Genomic DNA, 2,138 nt, shown 5'->3' on the forward strand with positions numbered 1-2,138 from the left:
ATGCAAAATCACTGGTATGGTCCTGTAAGCATCAAGGAATGCAATGCATGCTTAAGGGGGCTTCTCAGCTGTCATGCTGGATTAGTGAGTTTACCAAGTTGTGTACAACATGGATTATTCTTTACTGGCAAGGAGCTGTGTTATTTCTCTGTGTTTGTGCCTTATGTGTCTGCTGTTTTGTTTTGTTTTTTCTTCTTCCTTTTTGTCAAATTCAGCGACTGTATGGATGTAATTTGTTTTGGATAATGGCCTATGATATGATGGACGCTTGTTGCTTTGTGTGCCTGGAAAGAACATGTGTGTTTGCATCTGTTGTGTATCTGAAATAGCCACTCATCTTGTCCTTACAAAGGAATGATGAGCAGGGAGTGCGCTCCAGGGTCAGAGTAGAGAGCAGGGGTCTAGGGAATAAGTGGGGGTGTGGGTGGAGGACAAGACTTTGTGAAGGAGAAAATAGACTCCATTCCATCTGTCTGGAAATCTCCCCTGCTGCTGACCTATAGACTAGGGACTTTGGTCAGGCCGCAGTCACATGGTAAAGGCAAACCCTTAAAAACCCCCCAAGCTGCAAGTCTGGGAACTCACTCCTCTCTTGTGCGCAAGACACCAGCTGGTCTGGGTGTATCTCGCTTGGTTTCTCTTCCCTCAAGTGCCCGCTAGAGAGGGTCAGCATCATGTCAGACACAGAGGAATTTGTGGAGGAATACGAGCAGGAGGAGGAAGAGGTTGTGGATGAGGACGAAGAAGAAGAGGTAGAAGAAGAAGAAGAAGAAGAAGAAGTAGTAGAAGCAGAAGAAGAGGAGAGGGAAGACACAGTTGATAAAGGAGAGGAGAAAGAGGAGGAGGGTGAGCATAGTGAGGAAGAGTCCAGACCACGGCCTAAGACAACCTACGTGCCAAATATTGCTCCTCCCAAGCTCCCAGATGGTGAAAAGGTGGACTTTGATGACCTGCACCGCAAGAGAGTGGAAAAAGACTTCAATGACCTCCAGACCCTGATCGAGCTGCATTTCTCCAACCGTCAGAAGGAGGAGGAAGAGCTGGTGGCCCTGCGTAACCGCATCGAGCGCCGCCGCTCCGACCGGGCCGAACAGCAACGCATTCGCACCGAGCAGGAGCGGGAGCGCCAAGCACGGCTGGCCGAGGAGCGGGCCAGGCGGGAGGAAGAGGCGGCCAAGCTCCGCGCCGAGGAGGAAGCCAAGAAGAAGAAGATATTCACCAACAAGTCCTTTGGTGGCTACCTGCAGAAGGTGGATCCGAAGAAGGGCAAGAAACTGACGGCACGCGAGGAGAAGAAGAAGGCGCTCCTGGAACGCCGCAAGCCCCTCAACATTGACCATCTGAACCAGGACAAGCTGGCAGAGAAGGCCCGGGACCTCTGGCAGTGGCTCCACCAACTGCACGCTGAGAAGTTTGAGCTGGCAGAGAAGCTCAAGAGGCAGAAGTACGACATCTACGTGCTCCGGAACCGAGTCAGTGACCACCAGAGAGGCTCCAAAGCATCCAAGACCACCCGCGGGGCCAAGGGCAAATCTGGCTCCTGGAAGTGAGGGTCAAAAATTGGCCATAGCAACTGTCCCATCAAGTGAACGGCCTCTGTTTGTGGACTATTAAACCGTGTTGTGTTGTTCCCCGTGGATTGTGTGCAAATGTGCTCCGTTACTCTGGAAGAGGACTCTAAAAAATGAAGTAAATCAGACCACAACACCTTTGACCATCACCTTTGTCTTTGCTGGTTTTACTTTTTGTAGAGTGAAGTTAATTGAAATGAAAGGATTTTGTGCTGGTATTAACCAATTTGGTTGCCTGTTCACAAGATGTGGATTGAATACTTTGTTCAATTTGAATAAATGTTTGGTGTTTTTATGTTCACTGTTCCACGAGAGGATGCTTTGTGGTTATTTTATCCTAACCATTGACACAGTAATATCACCTGTGAAATAATGTTTGGAATATGTTACACAGCCAGAAACATTTTATTATTTATCATGGAGTGCACTGCAAAATATCCGTAATAATTAATCCATGGCATTTAATCTAGTTCTGAAACGTAAGAACCTATTTCTCACAAAACAAGTTGAAAAATGTCTCTTCTGTCTGTACTTCATTTTTAATAAATTGTTTGCACACTTACTGAG

At 47.6% G+C, this 2,138-nt stretch overlaps 1 protein-coding gene across 1 annotated transcript; it reads left to right on the plus strand.

Annotated features, from left to right (window-relative positions):
* The first annotated feature begins 674 nt into the window (after positions 1-674).
* On the plus strand, positions 675-1,550 carry LOC115355175 (troponin T, cardiac muscle isoforms). The gene has a single exon (XM_074933707.1). The coding sequence runs from the start codon at positions 675-677 to the stop codon at positions 1,548-1,550; it is 876 nt and encodes a 291-aa protein (XP_074789808.1).
* Positions 1,551-2,138: the final 588 nt, after the last annotated feature.

This window comes from Myripristis murdjan, chromosome 23 (genome assembly GCF_902150065.1).
Source record: "Myripristis murdjan chromosome 23, fMyrMur1.1, whole genome shotgun sequence".
NCBI lineage: Eukaryota > Metazoa > Chordata > Actinopteri > Holocentriformes > Holocentridae > Myripristis > Myripristis murdjan.